This window comes from Rana temporaria, chromosome 10 (genome assembly GCF_905171775.1).
Source record: "Rana temporaria chromosome 10, aRanTem1.1, whole genome shotgun sequence".
In the NCBI taxonomy this organism is placed as follows: domain Eukaryota; kingdom Metazoa; phylum Chordata; class Amphibia; order Anura; family Ranidae; genus Rana; species Rana temporaria.
This window is the reverse complement of record NC_053498.1, coordinates 105,529,181-105,550,870: the sequence shown is the minus strand read 5'-3', so window position 1 is coordinate 105,550,870 and position 21,690 is coordinate 105,529,181. Positions and strand designations below refer to the sequence as shown.

The following is a 21,690-nucleotide window of genomic DNA, read 5'->3' as shown; positions in this document are numbered from 1 at the left end:
TAATTTAAATGGTGCCCGCCCCATTTGAATTAGGTGGGCTTGCGCCGAGCGGATTTACGTTACACCGCCGCAAGTTTACAGGTAAGAGTTTTGTGAATCAGGCACTTACGCTGTAAACCTGCGGCGGTGTAACGTAAATGGGATACGTTACGCCGCCGCAGCGTAACGTATTTGTACCTGAATCTGTCCCTAAGACACAGAGGGTAACTTAGAAATACAGGACATTGCAATCATAATTGTAATACATTGAACATGGTTCAAGATAGTACAGCATAATGATGACCTAATAAATGACTTAAAAATGTGTGAAGCTTTTTATTTTCTTGTCATAGGCTGGGAGAGGTCTTTATCACTTAATTTCAGTGTAGGCTTTGGTCCAAGACTTGCCTGTGCTGTGTTGTAGGGGTTCCTGGATCACAATACTGAACAGAGCTCCAAATACTGTATTTAAGCAATTAAACCTGTACTTCATCTTTGTATTTAACTGTTTGCCCGGAGTTCGGTAATAAAGTCAAACAGTCAAAATAAGTCTGTTTTCAATGCAGGAGGTGTGCTACAAAATACACATGGTCATCTAATAGCATTTTTTTTATATATATAATTTCATTTAGTGCATTTGTGTCTGCTAATGGATGTGTTGATCACAACAGCAGGGATCCGGATCCAGCAGTGAAAATGTTAACTTTCACATATAGAAAATTGACATTTTTCTCTGCACAGCAAGAACTTCATCCTTCTCACCTTCTTAAAAGCATTCTTATTCAGTCAAGGTTTCCTCGAGCAGCAAAGTAAGATTTAAAACGAGGACCGAGGCATGAAAATCAAATGCAAAAAATACAGGCTTTTTCTTTGAATTTCACAAGGTTATTTATAAACAGAGATTAGAGGGGAGAGTCGGAATGCATTTTCATTATGCATCTTTGAGACGCGTTTGGTGCTTTCCTTTGTGGGCGCTTGCCTTGCCTTGCTCTGCTGGACGGATACAAATATTTGTCACCTTTTAAATCTTCACTTGGATGCGTGGCTTTCTTGGCTCTATAAATTGCACATAAACTCTCACAAGCCATCATGTATATAACAAACTGAAAGCTAACCTCACCTTTTTCACATTTTCTAGCTGTAGCAGATTTGTGGTGCATGCTTTATTTTTTCCATTATGTTTTATCTACTTTTTTTTCTGCCCTTATTCATAATTCTTCGCTTTGTTCTGTTCAAAAACATCAACATTTTACATTTAAGGGCCTACTCATGCTTGTGCACTTTAGGTGCACTTAACCACACCTAAATTGTATGAAGAGTTCCATATGGTATTGCCTGTAGGATATTATATGAGAGAAAATAGTCCATCTTATAATAGGGTGACCAGATTTTTAAAATGAAATCCGGGAACATATTTTTTCTTTACTAGTAATGGCAACAATCAGCACTCTCTGCCCGTCGCCGCCCGCCTCACAGTCTCTCAAGTCTTACTCTTTGGGCCCCAGCAACTACTGGATTGGGAGCGGAGGAAGATCACTCCACCAGGGAAGGCAAGGAGATAGGCAGGTGGCTGGCCAGGATTTAAACCAAATGCAAAAGAACATGTGAGGGGAGCTGAATGGGCATGCGCCCGAATCTGAAGAAATATTCCCTCCGCTCCGACCAGCACATGATCATCAGAAAGGGGCACAGATAATGGAAAAAATACAACCCCCCTATGCTAGTAGGCACGGCGGAGCGGGGGGGGGGGGGCGGGGGTGTAATTCAGATTTTTTTATTTTAATTCTGCACTGACTGTCTTTGAAATTGCCCCTGCCCCCTATTAAATCCAATCTGGGGACAAAACCAGGAACAGACTTGGTCCGGGGACAGTGTCCTCAATCAGGGGACTGTCCCCTGAAACTGGGGTTGTCTGGTCACCCTATCTTATACCCATTATTGCATTAAAACTATACCCACAGGCTGCTTTTTTTTTTTTACTTGGTTGCTTCCTTTTGTACCAGTATATCTTGCTCACTGTATTGATTGCATATCCCTGTCTGGTAGATAGGATTGCTTTTGATAGGATCAGTACTATTTTATGTTTTTTTTTTCCTATGTCTATTGTTCGCTAGATTTTGTATCCGTCTATCGGTATTCCTGTTAATGTTGGCTAAATTGCTACTAAATCTTTGTAAAAGAAAAGGAAGTCTACTATCCTTGATTGGTGCCTGTTCTTGTGGAGGAATCTCCCAGCGGTGTCCTGGCTAGATCATCGGATGGTCTCAGCTCTAATATGACCTGCCCTTGGGGCACTCAAGCTCATCAGCACCTTCTTCAAACCCTCCTTACACAATGCAAGGTGGCAAATCCAAAAAAAGTATTACAGACTGGCAATAATTCATAAAAACAATTAATTTGTTGCACTTACAATATCTTAAGCTATATCTTTTAAGATATTGTAAGTGCAATATGTTTGGGTAGGTGCCTTGGGAAACACCATAAACACAATGCTGTCTCTGAGATATACTATTACGGTATATATCCTGCACCTGTTCTACAATGGCAACTGGGAAGAGAATTACATCAGAGCTCCTTTCGTTTCTGATTTGACATAAATATAGTTTTACTACTGCTTCCTCTAGCCGTGCAGCCCCCAGCTATAAATAAACTGTTTCGAAATATGTTTCTCGGACTCTACCAAAATTTGTGCTCTGATGCTATTTTGAGACGACAAAATCTAAATCATCTTTGGTGCTTAAAGAGAACAGCCAGCTACAGCAACCTGTACATAAATAACCCAGAGATTTACAATTCCAGTGGATGGAAGAATGCCTGAACCATACAATGTATAGGCAGAGAGTGTGAATAGGTTTTTTAATGCACTGTTGAATATATAGAGCCAGATTCTCGTAGATCGGCGTATCTTTGTTCGGGCGTAGCGTATCCTATTTACGCTACGCCTCCGCAACTTAGACGGGCAAGTGCTGTATTCTCAAAGCACTTGCTCAGTAAGTTGCAGGGTCGTAGCGTAAATAGGCTGGCGTAAGCCCGCCTAATTCAAATGTGGAACAGGGGGGCGTGTTTTATGTAAATAACTTGTGACCCGACGTGATTGACGTGTGCATATCCCAGTGTGCATTGCTCCAAAGTACGCCGCAAGGAGGTATTGGTTTCGACGTGACGGACGACTTACGCAAACGACGTAACTTTACGCCGGGAAAAGCCTAACGTAAACGGCGTATCTGTACTGCGTTGGCCGGGCGTACGTTCGTGAATTCGCGTATCTAGCTGATTTACATATTTTTAGGGGTAAATCAGCGTACATGCCCCTAGCGGCCAGCGTAAATATGCAGTTAAGATCCGACGGCGTAACAGACTTACGCCGGTCGCATCTAATAGAAATCTATGCGTAACTGATTCTAAGAATCAGGCGCATAGATACGACTGCCCAGACTCAGAGATACGACGGCGTATCTGGAGATACGCCGTCGTATCTCCTTTGAGAACCTGGGCCATAATCATCGTTCTTGCGCAGGTTTTCATCTTTTGAACATGATGACAATAGTTGAAAGGTCAATGGATACTGGCACAAAAATTCAGATTTTAAAAGGATGACATGCATTTTATTTACTAAATCTATTAGTATTTCAGAAAATGCAGTTAAAAAAATGTAAACTAAATTTATTTAAGGGTAGCTAATTAATTTTAGTGAAATGCAAAACAACTTCTATTCACTGCAATAAAGGGAAAGGATAACACATTTTCCATGAGCACTACTTATTATTGTATATTTTTTAGGGTTGTTACTAATGAAATTTTTCGTGTTCGATTAATCGTTTTTTGTTTTTTTTTATCAATTAATCGACTAATTTCGATTAATTATAATGCACGTACAGATCCAACTACTTTTAGCTGATCTCCTTGCAGGCTGATTCCCAGTGCAGCTACCAACCACTGGAAAAATGGATAGCAGGATACAAAAAACACACAAAGGCAGCGCTCGATGGGAATAGCATTAAAACTTTTATAGTCTTCAAGTAGGTAACAAAATAAATATTGCACTGGAGATAAAAAAGATGTAGCTACATAATGCACGTGAAGCAGATTGCCCCTCATGGTCTTTGTTTCAGCCATTAAATTTGAAGGCTGACCATGGACCACCCTCCTTCCCTCAACACCACCCATTTGTTGTCCAAAGGGGTGTCTCTTAAAGTGATATTGTTAGGTATTAGGCCCCTTACCACCTCTTCTGCAGTCCTCTGCCATTGCTACCTGCTCCTTCTTCCTGGATGCACACAGTCCAGCTCAGGAGCACGCCTCCATAGCACACAGCTTGTGGAGGAGGCACCTGTGTGGGCATGCTCCCGAGCTGGGCTCTGTGTGTCCAGAGACTTGGCCACACCACCTGCTCCCTCATCACAGGATTTGACTGAGGAGCCTGTGGCCCTTAGAGTCTCCTTTGAGACCAGGAAGAGAGAACAGGACAGCCTTGGTGTGAGAAGACTCAGGTAAGTATTTAAGAATGGACAGGGTAGGTATTGGAAGTTTTTTACCTTAATGCAAAGAACACATTAATGTAAAAAAAAAAAAAAACTTTTGCGTTTCAAACCACTTTATTTATTAATTGAGGTGCTGCATTGGAAAATGGAAGGGAGGAAGAAGTTGGAGTCAAATCAAGAGATGGGGCATAGGTTGTTAGAATAAAATGTTACTCGCAGTCTCACATATCCGTAGCTGAAGCAGTTCCAAATTTAATGCAGTGGAATTCTGTGGAAGAGTTGCCACTTCAGCCCCGGAGGATTTGGCTGCCCAATGATTGCACCATTTTTTGCGATTCGGGACCGTGCCGATTTAACTGACAATTGCGCGGTCGTGCGACGTGGCTCCCAAACAAAATTGACGTCCTCTTTTTCCCACAAATAGAGCTTTCTTTTGGTGGTATTTGATCACCTCTGTGGTTTTTATTTTTTGCGCTATAAACAAAAAAAGAGCGACAATTTTGAAAAAAAGCAATATTTTTTACTTTTTGCTATAATAAATATCCCCAAAAAATATATATACATTTTTTTCCTCAGTTTAGGCCGATACATATTCTTCTACATACTTTTGGTAAAAAAATCGCAATAAGCATAGATTGATTGGTTTGCGCAAAAGTTCTAGTGTCTATAAAATAGGGGATAGTTTTATGACATTTTTATTAGAAATAGCGGCGATCTGCGATTTTTATTGTGACTGCGATATTATGGCGGACACATCGGACACTTTTGACAATATTTTGGGACCATTGTCATTTATACAGCGATCAGTGCTATAAAAATATACTGATTACTGTGTAAATGATACTGGCAGGGAAGGGGTTAACCACTGGGGGGCGAGGAAGAGGTTAAGCATATCCTAGGGAGTCCTAGGGAGTCATTGTATTAACTGTGGGGGGGGGGTGGGCTACCAGTGACATGACATGACATTGACCGCTGCTCCTAATGACAGGGAGCACTAGATCAGCGTCCTGTCACTAGGCAGAACGGGAAAATGCCTTGTTTTTCACAGGCACCTGCAGCTCCGTGACACGATCGCGGGACAGCAGCGGACATCGGGTCCCACAAGCACGGTCATGAGGCTCGCGGCAGGCGCCTGTACGGCGGGCTTATTTAAAGCATCGTACAGGCTTTCCCAGCCAAGCCATTCTGCCGACATATAAGTGCATGAAGCGGTTGGCAAGTGGTTAAGCAGCTCAGACATGTGTCTAAGAGACAGTAGAAACAACCATAGTTCAGATCTCGGATTAGGGATAACTCTGAAGCCTTGTACACATGACCAGTTTTCCCATTGGGAAAACTGATATGACAGCTTTTGGGTGGGAAAACTGGCCATGTGTATGCTCCATGGCAGTTTTCCCGACCGGGAAACTGCGGGGAATCGTGGCGGGAAAAATTAGAACATGTTTCCTTTTTCCCCCCCCGGGATTCCCGGTGGTTTGTAACCTGCCAGTTTTCCTATGGAGAAAGCTTGCGGTGGAGCATACACACGGCCGGGTAGGAGGAAAAAGCTGCCGAGCCGATTCTCGGATTTCCCCTCGGGTTCCCCGGCAGTAAAAAGTCAGCTGGGAAACCCGTACATGTGTTACGGGGCGTAAGAGAACCAAGAAATGGCTGCATGGAAGAATAAAGTGTTTTTGTGTATCGGTAGTTGGCCTTTATGACAGCTTTAAAAGTAGGATTCTTTTTTTATATTTTTATCTTTTCATTTCTTTTTGGTACATAAACACAGAATACAACAAGAACAAGCCTCTCCTAAATGGGCTCCTTTTCAATTTATCAAGTTGACTAAACATGTCTGTTTTGCATTACGTAATAAAATAAGAACAAAAACCATAAATGCGTAATTGTTCTATGAAGTGATAAATTACAGGGGATTGTTGATTTTATTCTGGTGTGCCAGAGTCAGACATGGTTTGATATGGTTTTCTAATGTATGCCCAGTGGGAAAAGCCCAAAATAAATCTTAATGTGCCTTGTACCACTTTGTAATTCCATGGGACCATTAATTAGCACCCTTGGGTCTTTCCGATGGGGCAGGCCACATCTGAAGATAGATCATTAACACCAGACATGATTAATATAGATACAGAAGCAGGCATCTGAATGTATTAGGTTGTCCTTCATTTAATGCTGAACTTAAACCAAACAGCCAACTACACACATATATATATATATATATATATATATATATATATATATATATATATATATATATATATATATATAAAGTAAAATATATGGACTTCTCTTATTTTCTTCTTGGCGCACACTAGCAAATCCACCAAGGATTAACTCAGAAAGGAGAAATTGGGTTTATGGACTACCCAGTAGTGTATTTAGGCCTGACTAAACTTGTGCACCCCTAATTTAAATATGACCCACCCCTTCCTGTCAAGGCCACACCCCTTTGCTGTTTAAGACCCCCCCTGAAATTTCAAGTGGGGACACTAGTTTTGAGGGCCTAGGGGGGGGGGGTAATGGATTCCCTTAATTTGAATAGATTTCCTCTCACTTCCTGTTTGGCTATGGGGCAGGAAGTGAAGGGAAATCTCTGCAATGGGACAGGGATGGTAAAAAATAATCCGGCAGGGGCTATAACCCTCCCTCACTCTATCCAAAATGAAAAAAAAAAGTGTTGCCTATAGCTCTACTTTAAGCACAAATTTCTGATAATTTTATGGAGAGGACTAAGAATATATAATTATGCCAATGGTGCAGCAGAATACATAGCACAGTGAGGAAGGTTTGTAGTCCAGGATGATAGGTCGCCTGCATACCGGAAGCAGTGCAGCCACTTTATGGGGGCGCTAGACTAATTTGCCTAACGGTGTAGCGCAAGCTGGTGGGGACTTGTTTCGTGCTGCCCCCCTGCTAAGTGCTGCCCTAGGCCTGGACCTTGTTGGCCTAGGCCAGGATACAGCATTGGGACTACCCTAGTCAAAGCCACAATTTTGATTCCCATTAAAATTTTGTAGAGAATATTGAAGTAGGCTATCTTTTCAAGGGAACCTACAAACGTCTTACAGCTGAAAGAATTTTTGCATGGAGAAATAGTCAACCATTTCACTTCACGTGGTGGTGGCCAGTTATACAAAATATCTACAAAAATATGTTTCTGCTACAGGGGAAATCCAACTTGTGATGCCAAGAGTGTACTTACTTTTTCCACAATGCACCATTACATCTAATAATATTTTTGTTGATTCAATGATTGAAAAAGCAACTTTTCCTTGTGTTCTTTTCAAGTATTTTCATCTTTATATGTAGACACTGTTTGAGTAACAGTTCAAATATTTCCCTGTTCAAATATGTTGAAAACTGTATATAGTATATGTAAGTAGCCCATTTTATTAATTTATTTATTGCATTTTAAAATCTTTATTTTATTTTACATAACAGAGGAAAATGGGCGTGTTTTAAGAATAAGGGCCGGAATAAAATACACACCACCTGCTAAACCACCAAGCACTAATATTCTGGAATTGATTGAAGATTTTGAAGACAAGCCCTTTCAAACTCCTTTGTAAGTATCTCACAGTAGCCCTTTTCCATATTTGATACATATGGTCATAATAATATAAACACCACTTTTGTAGGGCTCGATTTTATTTCTATAGGCTATCTTTTATCCTGCTTTATCAATGCCCTCTAGGTTGTATTTCATGCACTATACATGATCAGCAGGGGTTAGTACAAGTGGTAAAAATAAAGATTGGCCATAGTTCTAAAGAGGGCAATTTGTCATTGGTCAGTTATCTGGGGCATCTGTAACCATAAAACCCGAATTGTTTGGTGTTCTAAGAGCAAAGGTCTCAATGGTTTTGATTACACACACAAAGCATGACATTGGTGAAATTCTCTGCAGAGTAGTTCTGTGTCGCAATCCTTATAACTGTTTGACGGTTGCCGTTAGGCAGGCTTCAGAGTGGCTGGTTGTTGTAGTCTGCTGCAACTAGCTCAGTGTTGCCAAGCGTACATATATTTATGGACAGCCCGTAAATTTAACCCCTTTTCGGGCTGTCCGTTAAAGTCCGCTATGGGCATCGGGTGCCCGTAAAAAAGATGGCCGCGAGCCGACCATAAAACTGCGCATGCGCCGTTCCGAAGCCGGCCGGGCTCGGGAAAGATCGTAAGTGTTTGGCCGGGCGGCGCATGCGCAGTAACGTAATGGCGTAAACTGGATTGGTTGTTTTACAAGGTAGGTGTTCACATATACTATAATGGAATAAAACTTATATTTGGACTCTCATTTTGATGTGGCTCTCCATTCTTATTTGTTTTATTCCTATCTGAAGTTTTCTTGAAGAAACTTCAGTACAGGTGGCTACTGCCCGCTCAATGCTTATGATATTCTAAGATATTCAACATCATGCAAACTCTTTTCATTTGAGAGTCAGGGCCATCAACTCTCCTCTTATGCCACGTACACACGATCAAAAATTCCGACAGCAAATGTTGGATGTGAGCTTTTTGTCGGATATTCCGACCGTGTGTAGGCTCCATCGGACATTTGCTGTCGGAATTTCCGACAAGAAAAATTTGAGAGCCGGTTCTCAATTTTTCCGACAGCACAAGTTCTTGTCGGAACTTCTGATCGTCTGTATGCAATTCCGACACACCAAAATCCTATGCATGCTCGGAATCATTGAACTTCATTTTTCTCGGCTCGTTGTAGTGTTGTATTTCACCGCGTTCTTGACGTTCGGAATTTGCGTGTGTATGCAACACAAGTTTGAGCCAGAATTCAGTCGAAAAAAAAAATCCACGGTTTTGTTGTCGGAAATTCCGATCGTGTGTACGCGGCATCAGATCTGTATTCCAGACACCTATACCTGACAGCATAGCCAGATCCTCAGTCTCCATTGTAACTGCAGCATGGCTTGGTTTCAAATACACCTCAGCCTGCTAATTGGACAGTTAGGGGAGTTATGTTAAATTTTATTTAGAATGTTTTCATACTATAATGCCGCGTACACACGGTCGTTTTTCGGCATTAAAAAAAAACAACGTTTTTACAAACGTCATTTAAAATCATCGTGTGTGGGCTTCACATCGTTTTTCGGCTTCTGAAAAGTTTAACGTCGTTTTTTAAAATGTCGTTTTTCGGGTTGTAAAAAATGATCGTGTGTGAGCTAAAACAACGTTTTAAACCCGCGCATGCTCAGAAGCAAGTTATGAGACGGGAGCGCTCGTTCAGGTAAAACTACCGTTCATAATGGAGTAAGCATTCATTACGCTGTAACAGACAAAAAAGCGTGAATCGTCTTTTACTGACACGGAATCAGCTAAAGCAGCCCAAAGGCGAATAGAACTTCCCCTTCAGAGTGCCATCGTACGTGTTGTACATCACCGCGCTTTGTTCATCATTTTTTTAAAACGTTTTTAATGATGAAGTTGGAAAAACTTCGTTTTTTGGACATGCTGAAAAATTTCATTTTTTTGCATGCCAAAAAACGACCGTGTGTACGCGGCATGAGTATCTATGTACTGCAGTAGAGCCCCATTGTATGTAGTATTGACCACCCCTTCCTTTCCTATTCTGAGTCCTAGGGCCAGATTCACGTAGCTCAGCGGATCTATAGATCCGCTCGATCTACGTGAATTAAGATCCGCTCCCGCAAGTTTAGGAGGCAAGTGGCTAAATCACAAACCACTTACCTCCAAACTTGCGACGGCGGATCCTAAATCCCCCGGCGGAATTCTAATTCCGCGGCTAGGGGAGTGTACTATTTAAATCAGGCGCGTTCCCGCGCCGATTTAAATGCGCATGCGCCGTCCGGGGAATTTCCCGGCGTGCATTGCTCCCACTGACGTCACTAGGACGTCAGTGGTTTCGACGTGAGCGGGACTTGCGACGTGCGTGTTCGTGAATCGGCGTACGCAAACGACGTTGGAAAATTCAAATTCGACGCGGGAACGCCAGCTATACTTAACATTGGCTGCACCTGCTAAAAACAGGGGTAAGTATACGACGGGAAAACCGCTACGGAAACGACGTAAGAACACTGCGACGGGTCCGCGTACGTTCGTGAATTTGCGTATCTCGTTGATTTACATATTATTTATCGTATATACCGGCGCCATTTTTAAATTGAAAAAAAGATCCGACAGTGTTACACTGTCAGATCTTAGCCCTATCTATGCGTATCTGATTCTATGAATCAGGCGCATAGATAGGACCAGTGTAAGTCAGAGATACGATGGTGTATCTGGAGATACACCGTCGTATCTCTTTGTGAATCTGGCCCCTAGAGTGCACAGGATTACAGGAGGGTAATACCCAAACAGATTTTGGTAATTTACACTTTTTAAATTGAATTCATAATGAATACATAACGGTATCGGTTGATGTATCATTGGATTACTTGAATGAAGTACAGCCGTAGGTCCCAGTAGGCAGGATTCACACGTTCCCCTACCTTTTGAAACTTACAAAGCAATGAAGGTGACATGAGACCACATTAGTGTATAAGAAATATTTATTGAATCTGGAAGTTTGACAGTTTTTCTTCCAAAAACTTTATATATAAGGTCCATTGGGACAAATTAGGAGTTTCTGATGTTTTCAGTTTTAAAAATGTATGGTAGTATTTTTATTGTTTTATTTAAGATACATAAATGTTACATAGCAGTTGTCTGTGTTTGCAGTGGCTATGAATGTGTGAACTATCCTTTGTCATGTATGACCCATGAGAAGTTGATGCAGGAGGACTGTAATGCCATATCTACTCAGCCCGGACTAGAATTATCTAGTGCCCAGATGTCAGTGGATGAAAGTGAACCTCTCTCCGAGATTGCAGGAGATCCCCCTGGAGGACAGCATGGTGAGTTAATGACCTCTTCATGCTGAGATTTGTCTGTTGCAGCTCTTGTTAAAGCCAGATAGCTTGTGCAAGGAGGGCCCCGTTATCAGGGGGGGTACAGGAATTACACCTGTAAGGGGCCCGGGGGCCCCCCCCATGTTTTTTTTTTGTCTGACCCCCCACCGTTAGCAACTCCTCTGACTTCAGCAATTAGCGTCAGGAGAGAGAAGAGAAGACTTGACTTTGTTTTGTTCGTCAGCACAAACCAACCCCCCTGCCCCGCTTATCATCTCGGCAGGAGAGAGAAGAACAGAGATTACACTTTTGGTACCACAACCCCCCTCCGCTTATCATCTCGCGACAGGAAAGAGAAGGCCCCCCCCCCCTGGTTCTCTGCTCCAGGGGGGCCCTGCCTAAAGCTGTGTAAGGGGCCCCAAAATTTGTGATGGCTGCCCTGAGCTTGTGACCTGCCAGAATGGTATGCTGACCATGAGCTCAGACAATGTTGTGGCAATTTCAATCCACGGCATACCTGACCTGCACACTATGGTAGACCTACCTTTCGGTTTTCCCTCCTTAAAGGGGTTGTAAAGGTTTGTTTTTTACCTTAATGCATCCTATGCATTAAACCTGGCAATGACGGCCCCCCCCAGCCCTCCGGTTTTACTTACCTAATCCCCGAAACTACGTGGGCTCGTTCCCTTGACGGTTTCCTCCAGCTTGAGTCGGCTCATCATTGGATATTGATAGCAGCGCTGCTGTCAATCATATCCAATGATGCAGTGCGCCGGGGGCGGGGCCGAGTGATACAGTGAGCAGCTATAGCCACCGGCTGTATCATGGGAGCGCGCCCAGAAGAGCTTTCCACCATGTGAGCTCGCTCGCATGAAGGTGGAAAGTTCTTGCAGGGGGGAGCTGAGACAACCGCCGAGGGACCCCAGAAGACCAGGTTCAAGGCCACTCTGTGGAAAACGAGCTGCACAGTGGAGGTACCGTATTTATCTGCGTATACCGCGCGCCGGCGTATAACGCGCAGCCCAAGCTTAAGGGAAGTTTTAAGCAAAAAAAAACGTACATGAAAAAAAAAACTTACATTTTGAATGCTCGTCGGTGCGGCCTTGTCGGTGTCCGTCTGCTGTCTTGCCAGGAGTCCATCGGCAGCCTTGTCCGGCGTCCGTCTGCGGACTTGCGTAGAGTCCATCCAGCCTTGTGGGTGTCCATCTGCGGCTTGCCCCGCTCCTCTCGGCGGCCTTGAACGGCGTCCATCGGCGGCCTTGTCCGGTTTCCGTCTGCGGACTTGCTTGGAGGTGTCCATCTGCTGTCTTGCCCAGCGTGTATTTTTGAGTTTGGCGCCTCAGCCGAGCTGTACAGAGCCGGATTTCCTGTCTGTTCGGCTCCTCGCGGCTTCTTTCGTGGTCCTGCGGGCGGAGCCGAGCCGAGTGCGCAGTACACTAGGCTCGGCTCGGTCTATTTCGGCGGCGCCCGGGAACAGCAGTAACGGCGTATATCGCGCACCCACGATTTTCCCCTGATTTTAAGGGGGAAAAAGTGTGCGTTATACGCCAATAAATACGGTAGGTATAACATGTTTGTTATTTAAAAAAAAAAAATTCACTTTAGTGATCCTTTAACCACTTCCCGCCCGGCCTATAGCTGATTTACGTCCGGGATGTGGTTTTGAAATCCTGACTGGACGTCCACGGCTGATCATGATGTAAACAGGAAGAGCCGTTGATGGCTCTTCCTCACTCGCGTCTGACAGACGCGAGTAGAGGAGAGCCGATCGGCGGCTCTCCTGACAGAGGGGGTTCGCGCTGATTGTTTATCAGCGCAGCCCCCCCTCGGATCGCCACACTGGACCACCAGGGAAGCCTACCCTGGACCACCAGGGAAGGGAAAACAAAAAAAAAGGGGGGGGGGGAAAAAAATCATTAAAAAATAAAAAAGATGCCAATCAGTGCCCACACATGGGCACTGACTGGCAACATGGGTAAATCAGTACTGCCCCACAGTGTCCATCAGTGCCACCCCACAGTGTCCATCAGTGCCACCCCACAGTGCCCATCCATGCCCAGTGCCCACCTATCAGTGCCCATCTGTGCCACCCATAAGTATCCATCAGTGCCACCCATAAGTGCCGCCCATGAGTGCCCATCTGTGCCGCCTATGAGTGCCCAGTGCCGCCCATGAGTGCCCATCAGTGCCGCCCATGAGTGCCCATCAGTGCCGCCTATGTGTGCCCATCAGTGCCACCTCATCTGTGCCCATCAGTACTACCTCATCGATGCCCATCAGTGCCATCTCATCGGTGCCCATCAGTGCCATCTCATTGGTGCCCATCAGTGCCGCCATATCAGTGCCCGTAATTGAAAGAGAAAACTTACTTATTTACAAAAAAATTAACAGAAAAAAATAAAAACTTATTTTTTTTTCAAAAATGTCAGTCTTTTTTTAGTTGTTGCGCAAAAAAAAATCGCAGAGGTGATCAAATACCACCAAAAGAAAGCTCTATTTGTGGGGAAAAAAGGACGCCAATTTTGTTTGGGTACAGTGTAGCATGACCGCGCAATTGCCATTCAAAGTGCGACAGTGCTGAAAGCTGAAAATTGGCTTGGGCGGGAAGGTGCGTAAGTGCCTGGTATGGAAGTGGTTAAAGACATCCCCATGCTCTCTGCCACTGCTCTCAACTTCCTTTCTTTTTCTGGCCTAGTGCCTTCTTTCTTGATCCTCTGGGTGGCCTTTGTTGATGCAAATCCAGTGCCTATATTATTCTGGTACCGGGGCGGCATTAAAAAAAATCGAAATGGCTAAAAAATATGCTTTTCTTTTGTGGGTTGTGTGGCTGTTTCCAATACAAATACCCTTTTTTCTTTCTTTATTTGTTGCCTTGTCATTTCTTCTGCAACTGGGAAACACCCATTCGAAAAGACTATTCAGAGATCTTTAAAAGGTAATGACATTCCGGCTGTGTTCTAGGCATCGGCTCCAGTGCTCTAATGTGTTTAATGTATTATTTATTTAGCAGATTGCACGAAAAGGTAAATCTCAATATTATGATTCAAAATACCCCATCCCCTAGGTATATTAGCACTTGAACTTCTGGTAGAATGAATAATAGTTGAAGTCCCTGGAGTTCTCTGCCGGAGAACACGAGGAAGAGGTGTATATATGAATAATATATTGCCAGCTGAAATTGAAAACAAACAAATTTGTTTCTGGGGAGGAAAGGCAAACATTTTAATTGCCCGGACCAAATAATATTAGGAACTGATGGTGCTGCGGGTTGGTTTTATTTTGTTCCGCTGAAGAACACAGGGAATTAATAAAGAATGCTGCTGTTCCGATGCTGATTTCCAATGTACAAAGTGATGATCCTGGGTCAATTCCTGACAACATGCAGATAATTGGACATATAACATTGACGTGATCAATATGTATTCTGTTGCCTCCTTAGATTTCCTAGTTTTTAATTATATTTAAGGGGAATACCAAAAGAATATTAACTCTTTATTTATGATACTTTTCTGTTATAACAGTTAAAGGGGTTGTAAAGGTAAAAAAAAAAAATCCCTAAATAGCTTTCTTTACCTTAGTGCAGTCCTCCTTCACTTACCTCATCCTTCCATTTTGCTTTTAAATGTCCTTATTTCCTCTGAGAAATCCTCACTTCCTGTTCTTCTGTCTGTAACTACACACAGTAATGCAAGGCTCTCTCCCTAGTGTGGAGAAAGCCTCCTGAGGGGGGAGGGGGCAAGCAGGAGTGTCAGGACACTCTCTACTTTGCAGATAGAGAAAGGAGCTGTGTGTTAGTGGGTGTCCTGACACTCCTGCTCGCCCCCCCCCCCCCTTACCCCCCCTTAAGAGGCTTTCTCCACACCAGGGAGAGAGCCTCGCATTACGGTGTGGGGTTACAGACAGAAGAACAGGAAGTGAGGATTTCTCAGAAGAAATAAGGACATTTAAAAGCAAAATGGAAGGATGAGGTAAGTAAAGGAGGACTGCACTAAGGTAAAGAAAGCTATTTAGGGGAATTTTTTTTTTCCTTTACAACCCCTTTAAGTATTTTTGTAACTCCTGGGTTTTACCAGAATGGTGAACTATAGATGCAGATTTTTATACAGTGCCACCAGCTGGAAAACATAGGTATTGCAACACAACTATTAAAGCAGAGTTCCAGCTTTTTTTTATGTTTATTAAAAGTCAGCAGCAACAAAAAGCATAGCTGCTGGCTTTTAATAAACAGACACTCACCTGCTCCACTGACTAGCGACGCGACGCCCAGAGCTCCGCTCCTCTCCGCCAGCGCCTCCATACTAACTGTGGGCTTCACGGGCAGGCACTCACTGCGCATGCGCGAGCGGCGCTGCACTACCTGATTGGACAGGAGATCGCCTGGGACCTGTCACGTGTCCCAGGCGATCGCCTACAGGGAGGGGCCACCGTAAGCGATATGACGTATCGCCTAGGCAGAAGGAGGAAGTGGGACAGGAAGTCCCACTCCTCCTGAAGCCCCCACCCCCCCAAAAAATTACATGCCATCTTGCTACACCCCACACTCCTCCATAGTAACGATACACCTAGGAGGGGGCAAGCGGACATCTTGTTACACCCACCGGAGTTTTGCATTTCACACTTATTTTTAACAGTAAACTGAGCTTATAAGGTCAGTATTTTGAAATCCGACGTACTATTTAGATGTTGAATTTTAAAAGCAACGTCAAACCTGCTGCTCTCACAGGTTTGCTAAACAGACAGAACACCGCTGCTTTTATAATTCAGCATGTAAACAGTCCGATGGATTTCCAAATACTGTATTTCACCATATAAGCTCTGTTTACTGTTAAAAATAACTGTGAAATGCAAAACTCTGTTGGGTGTAACAAGATGTCCATTTGCCCCCTTCTCGGTGTATGCTTACTGTAGAGGAGTGTGGGGTGTAGCAAGATGGCGGCAACGGAACGTCACTTACCGTTACCAATTCTGACAGTTTGCCATATCTGATGGAACACCTGCCTTCTGAACTACAGAGGTGCTGAAAGGAGGAGTTCATCAGACAGAGTCAGTACAAGAATCACTGCTTGCATGCAGTAAGGTACCATGGGATATGTAGTCCTTAGATACTGAAAGTAAACAGCATGAAGAGAAAAAGCTCAAGGAAAACTGATAGTGTGTATGTAGCCAAGTCATGATTGGCTACTTACACAACTTGCATTTATAAAATATCTTGATCAACCATAACATTATTACCATTGACAGGTAAATTGAATAGCACTGATCATCTAATCTACAATAGCACCTGAAAGTGGATGGGATATGTCCCTGAAGTTGATGTGTTGAAAGCAGAAAAGATGGGCAAGCGTAACTATTTGAGTGATTTTGACACGGGCCAAATTGTAATGACTAGACGACTGAGTCAGAGCAACTCCAAAACTGAAGCTCATGTGGGATGTTTCCAGTCTGCAGTGCTTAGGACCTAGCAAAAGTGGGCCAAGGAAGGAAAACCGGCGACAGGGTCATGGACGGCCAAGGCTCATTACATACCTCCCAAATTTCTGAGATGGGAATGAGGGACACCTTTTAGAAAAAGTATGTAGGCATAGGACACACCCCTGCCATGCCCACCCAAAAAAAAATGATTGGTTAAACCCTCAAGTGCTTTTTTACCACTGCTTTTCCTTTATATTGGCTTTTGGAATTTACGAATGCAGCAATTTAGAATTTGGATGAAAGGTTTAGCATTGAAAAACATCTTTTGATAGATAAAAAGTGCATTTTATATACAAGATATATATAGATCCGACCAAAATGAGGGACAAATAAGGAGGAAAGAGGGACTGAGGGACTTTGTTCCACATTGGGGACAGTCCCTCAAAATACTGTAGCTCCAATTGCTAAACAAGTTAATGGTTCCAATAGAAAGGTGTCAGAACACACATTTCACAGTTTGCTGTGTATGGAGCTGCATAGGGTGCCCATGCCGACCTTTGTCCACAGCCAAAGTGACTATAATAGGAACATAAGCATCAGAACTGGACCATGGAGCAGTGGAAAAAAGGTCATGTTTTCCATCATGTGGATGCTCGGGTGTGTGTCGCTTACCTGGGAAAGAGATGGCACCAAGATGCACTATGGGAAGAAGCCAGTGGGAATGCAGTCTCCCCACATGCCCCCCTATGGAACAACCCTACACTGCCCCATCTAGACACGCTACCAGACCCCAAAATATGGGCCAAATGCGGTATTAAACTGTTATCTGACCTCACCACCAGCACGGCTATACGCCCCTTAATTTATCTAGTATGCCACAACAATGTGCCTCCCTCGCATCTATTTCGCTATATGCAACTGTCTTATGCGTTTAAAGCCCAAATAACACCAAGCGTCACGCAAAAAGTGCAGTCTGATCTAGAGAGGGTCATTCGATATGAATGCACCAGGAAACTGACCTCGGTCCTCCACGCACATCTCCTTAAAGTTTCCTCTCCAGATTTGTCTAAGCTCCGTCAGCGATGGACACAGGACATCCCGGGACTGGACTCCATAGATTGGGTGGACATGTGGGACTTCCCCTTCAAAATCCTGGTCTCACTTTGAGACTGTCTAATACAATACAAAATTCTGCACCGGGCTTATATTACCCCATATAGGATGCATAAAATGAGAACCTCCCTGTCCGCGGAGTGCTGGAGGTGTACTGGGGATCCGGGCAACTTTATACACATCTTCTGGTCCTGCCCAGTAATTAAAGCGGGGGTTCAGCCTAAAAACACATTTTTAACATTAGAGCCAGCATACTAAGGACATTTACTTTCAGCAGGTCATTTTTTTTTTTTCTCCGTACATACCTTGATATTCTGATTTTGTCCAGGGCTTCCGCATTCTGATGACTCCGGGACTGGGCGTTCCTATGCCTGCCTGATCATTCTCTGCTGGAAAAAACATGCTCCGCCATCCATATTGCTATGGAAAACACATGTCAATAAAGTACTAGCACTCTATGAGGGAACCTACCAAAATAGAGGATGCCCCAAAAAATATGATAGAGTGTGGGCCAAATGGCTAGCAGAGGCCTCCACAGTGACCGCAGACTGACTGAGCGTGTACATTATACCACTCCACGGGTGGATGTGATTCTGATACACTGTTTTTTTTTTTTTTTTTCTCTGTATTATAATCTCTGTTATGGGTTTACTGGATATATTTTATTGTCCCTTGGGTCTCGACTGAAATGATCCTTATGCCGCGTACACACGATCATTTTTCAGCATTTTTCAGTTGTTTTTAAAAAATGTCATTTAAAATGATCGTGTGTGGGCTTCACATAATTTTTCAGGTTCTGAAAAACGACAACATTTTTTTTCGAACATGCTGCATTTTTTAACGACGTTTTAAACAATGTCGTTTTTCAGGTTGTAAAAAATTATCGTGTGTGGGCTAAAACGACGTTAAAAACCCGCGCATGCTCAGAAGCAAGTTATGAGATGGGAGCGCTCGTTCTGGTAAAACTACCATTCGTAATGGAGTAAGCACATTTATCACGCTGTAACAGATAGAAAAGCGCGAATCGTCTTTTACTAACACGGAATCAGCTAAAGCAGCCCCAAGGGTGGCGTCATCCGCATGGAACTTCCCTTTTAAAGTGCCGTCGTACGTGTTGTACGTCACCGCGCTTTGCTAGAGATTTTTTTTTAAACGAAGGTGTGTGGGCACCGTCATTTTAATGATGAAGTTGGAAAAACTTTGTTTTTTCTACATGCCGAAAAACATCGTTTTTTTCATGCCTAAAAATGATCGTGTGTACGCGGCATTAGAAATTTCAATTGAGCAGGAGCCGCTACAGCACTAGGTTGTTTGTTCTCTTCTTGTAAACCTGCTAAGGCTGTATGTTACTAATGATGGAAGCAGCCTATGGCCGGCTAGTACTGACTCCTGCGTGGGTCTAGTCCCAATGCTGTGGAGGGTTTGCTGTTGTTTGTTTGTATGTTTTATACTCAATAAAAAGATTTAAAAAAAAAAAATGACATAAATATATCAAATATAGTGAAACAGTGCAGCGCACAATTATTAAAATAATACAAAATAGAAATAGTCCATATGTGAATAAGTGAAGGAGAAATACATGTGAATTTCATTAAATGGTGCAGGTTCAGAACAGGTGACCAGATAGAGATCCTCCACCAAGAAGTAAAGATGGCCTCTCACCTCATAAATTCGACCTTCAAAAGGTCACAAAGCATGGCAATCAATCTCAGGTCCTAATAGTATCTGTCAGGAAGTCGCTTGGTAACTCCGAATAACAATGAAAGGCCCACAAATGACAGCACTGCCGCTGCCAGGTGCACCTGATGTTTTTGTATTGTGCCATAAATATATCCCCTATTTAGTAGATGCGATAACTTTTGCGCGACCCAATCAATATACACTTATTGCGATTTTTTATTGATTTTTTTTACCAAAAATATGTAGAAGAATACATATTGGCCTAAACTGATGAAGAATTTTTTATTTTTTGGGGTATAGCAAAAAGTAAAAAATATTGTTGTTGTTTTTTTCAAAATGATCGCTCTATTTTTGTTTATTGCGCAAAAAAGAAAAACCGCAGAGGTGATTAAATACCACCAAAAGAAAGCTCTATTTGTGGGGGAAAAGGACATACATTTTGTTTGTATACAACGTCGCATGACCGCGTAATTGTCAGTTAAAGCGATGCAGTGCATTATCGCAAAAAATAGCCTGGTCATTAAAGCGGGAGTTCACCCGAAATTTTTTTTTTAACCTTAGATTGATGCTCATTTTGTCAAGGGGAATCGGGTAGTTTTTTTAAAATCGAAGCTGTACTTACCGTTTTAGAGAGTGATCTTCTCCGCCGCTTCCGGGTATGGTCTTCGGGACTGGGCGTTCCTATTTGATTGACAGGCTTCCGACGGTCGCATACATCGCGTCACGAGTAGCTGAAAGAAGCCGAACGTCGGTGCGACTCTATACGGCGCCTGCGCACCGACGTTCGGCTACTTTCGGAAAATCGCGACGCGATAGATGCGACCGACGGAAGCCTGTCAATCAAATAGGAACGCCCAGTCCCGCAGCCCATACCCGGAAGCTGCGGAGAAGATCGCTCTATAAAACGGTAAGTACGGCTTCGATTTTAAAAAAACTACCCGATTCCCCTAGACAAAATGAGCAGCAATCTAAGGTTAAAAATGTACTTTTCGGGTGAACCTCCACTTTAAGGGGGTAAATCCTTCCGGGGCTGAAGTGGTTAATGACATCTGGGTACAAAGCTACATTAATGTTTATCTTTTGTGCATGCCTGAAGTGAGCTTTGAGGTTTACCTGGAGTTCAGCTTCAATTCACCGGGAAATATCACTTTTTCATGGTGGGGCACCGTCTTCCAGAAATACATTCTTTTCATTTTTAAAATATATTCCTTAACCAGCTCCCTCATTTGCTATGCCTCCTCCACGCCAGACATTTTGTCTGAGTCACAGCGAGACCTACCTACTCACAGGCTGACTCACAGCTTTGAATTTCAAGTTGGGAATAACTTAAGCTTCCAGTGCTATGGGGCTGCTGTATAGCAGGTCCTGATCACATTGTGAATCACTATGACCCATCACAGCACCGGCAGAATCCTGCACTGAGCACAGACAATGCATCAGATGATACTATTGCAGATTTCATATACAGAGAGGCTTTGGCCGTTATTATCTACTATGTTTAAAATGTTTATCTGAAATACCAGCACTCGCAGCATCTCATTCAGAAAATATTTTCCTGCGCTTAATATATTCCATTCTATGGAAGTAATGCAGATGGAAGTTTGCAGGCACTTATTTCCCACCGAGGTGAATATCGGCAAATTGTATAGTTGTACCATCTGTGATTTCAGAGGAAAAAAAATGACATTTACTTTGCAGGTTATCATTTCTGTAGCTATCACCCATGGCTTGCTTTTTACACATTGGAAAGTGTAGAGAGACACATGTTTTCATGTGAAAAATAAACTGTAACATACTTGTGTGTCACTTCTTAAGCACCTTACCATCCTATCTAGCAGCTGTGATAATAGATGCTTCTTTGTTTCAGCGACACTGTCTAAAAAAAAAAAAAAAAATGCAGCCAGCACTCCCAGCAAAATAATAAAAAAAAAATGATTGCCTCTGAAGTAGAGCTGCACGATTAATCGCGGAGAGAATTGCGATCTCGATTCTCCCCGCCCACGATCTCCCCTGTGGGATGACCCGCGATTCTTCTGTTTCACGTCCGGTTCCACGTAACCAACGTGGAACGCAAATGGCGCCGATATCGGAACCGATGTCAGCAGCCTGCGCCGCTGGATGGATGCCTGGGCTTCTCTTGCAGATCTGTACAACTGTAGTGTGTATCC

The 21,690-nt window shown here is 43.3% G+C and overlaps 1 protein-coding gene across 1 annotated transcript in view; it reads left to right on the top strand.

Annotated features, from left to right (window-relative positions):
• MORN1 (MORN repeat containing 1) overlaps window positions 1-21,690 on the top strand; it is a 472,343-nt gene that overhangs the window by 180,738 nt on the left and 269,915 nt on the right. Inside the window, exons 9-10 of the mRNA XM_040325902.1 lie at window positions 7,899-8,022; window positions 11,148-11,323. Of these exons, the coding sequence (XP_040181836.1) occupies window positions 7,899-8,022; window positions 11,148-11,323 (300 nt within the window). The remainder of the gene's footprint in view (window positions 1-7,898; window positions 8,023-11,147; window positions 11,324-21,690) is intronic.